Source organism: Pseudophryne corroboree, chromosome 12 (assembly GCF_028390025.1).
Source record: "Pseudophryne corroboree isolate aPseCor3 chromosome 12, aPseCor3.hap2, whole genome shotgun sequence".
Taxonomy (NCBI): domain Eukaryota; kingdom Metazoa; phylum Chordata; class Amphibia; order Anura; family Myobatrachidae; genus Pseudophryne; species Pseudophryne corroboree.
The window spans coordinates 137,583,172-137,584,552 of record NC_086455.1 but is presented as its reverse complement, the minus strand read 5'-3'; the positions used below and the strand labels follow the sequence as shown (position 1 = coordinate 137,584,552).

General features: G+C 36.9%; 1 protein-coding gene across 1 annotated transcript; it reads left to right on the top strand.

Annotated features, from left to right (window-relative positions):
• The first annotated feature begins 445 nt into the window (after positions 1-445).
• On the top strand, positions 446-1,381 carry LOC134979964 (olfactory receptor 12D1-like). Its single transcript, XM_063946568.1, has one exon. The coding sequence runs from the start codon at positions 446-448 to the stop codon at positions 1,379-1,381; it is 936 nt and encodes a 311-aa protein (XP_063802638.1).

Genomic DNA, 1,381 nt, shown 5'->3' with positions numbered 1-1,381 from the left:
AAACTGCCCTGATGGGCTGTGTAATTTCCCAACATGGACCAATTGGCCTATAATAGAATAAGCAGAGTGCACCCATCTAAAATAAACAAGCAAACTACCATACTTTCTCTGACAGCATGCAAATTTAAAATTACTAACAAAGGGATGGAGTGACTTCCATAGGCAAGGAGACTGCTTCCTGGGGACATGCACTTATAAATTCAAATGATCATGCCCCTATGAAACTCATAGGCTGTAAACAAGGTAAATGTAAAATACTAAGGAAACTAGCTATAATCCTTAAAGGCACCGTGCTTCTACAACCTCTGGGTTTAACCCAGCACAGGCAGATTGTTAATGCCTTACACTATCCATCTGTAATGTGAAATTAAGTTTTAAATATGGATAAGTTTTAGCAAAATATGGTGAATTCTACTTTCTTTTTCAAGGTTTCTGAACTGAGCTAATGGAATTTTGGAATGGAACATCAATCACTGAGTTCATCCTCACCGGTCTTACTGATCTGCCATGGCTTCAAAAGTTCCTCTTTGCTTTAGTACTCTTCTTTTACGTTCTTGATATTTTTGGCAATCTCATGATTATATCCCTAGTGGTTAGGGATGCCTCTTTACATTCTCCCATGTACTTCTTACTGGCTAACCTTTCATTTGTAGATGTGTTATTCTCATCTATCACAGTTCCTAAGATGATGGTTGGGTTTTGGCACGAAAACATTATCTCTCTAAAAGACTGCATTGCCCAAATGTATTTCTTTCACTTCTTGGGATGTACAGAAGGGATTCTCCTGGCATTCATGGGTTATGACAGATATGTAGCCATCTGCCACCCATTACGATACAACACTTTAATGCGAAGGACTGTTTGTATCCAATTGGTTTCAATTTCTTGGGTCATTGGCCTCATGACGTCATTAATTCATTCAATTTTAACTTCAGAGCTTCCTTTTTGCTATTCTAACAAAATTAAACACTTTTTCTGTGATGTTAAACCAGTCATAAAGTTAGCCTGCACAGATATCCAACTAAATGAAGCTATACTGACTAATGTTCTTGGCTTTCTAAGCACAAGCACCTTTGTTCTTACTATGATATCCTATTGCTATATTATTATTAGACTCACAAAAATAAGCTCTTCATATGGAAGGTTCAAATCTTTCTCAACATGTTCCTCACATCTTACAGTTGTCTTTCTCTTCTATGGTACAGCAATGTGTACCTATCTTGGAAATTCATCAGAAAATTCCATAGAAAAAGACAGGATAGCAGCATTATTGTTTACTGTAATCACACCAGCAATGAACCCTATTATTTATACATTGCGAAACCAGGAGGTTCAGAAATCAGCAAGAAGGCTCTTTAAACTCTTTAAGTTATTCCACTGA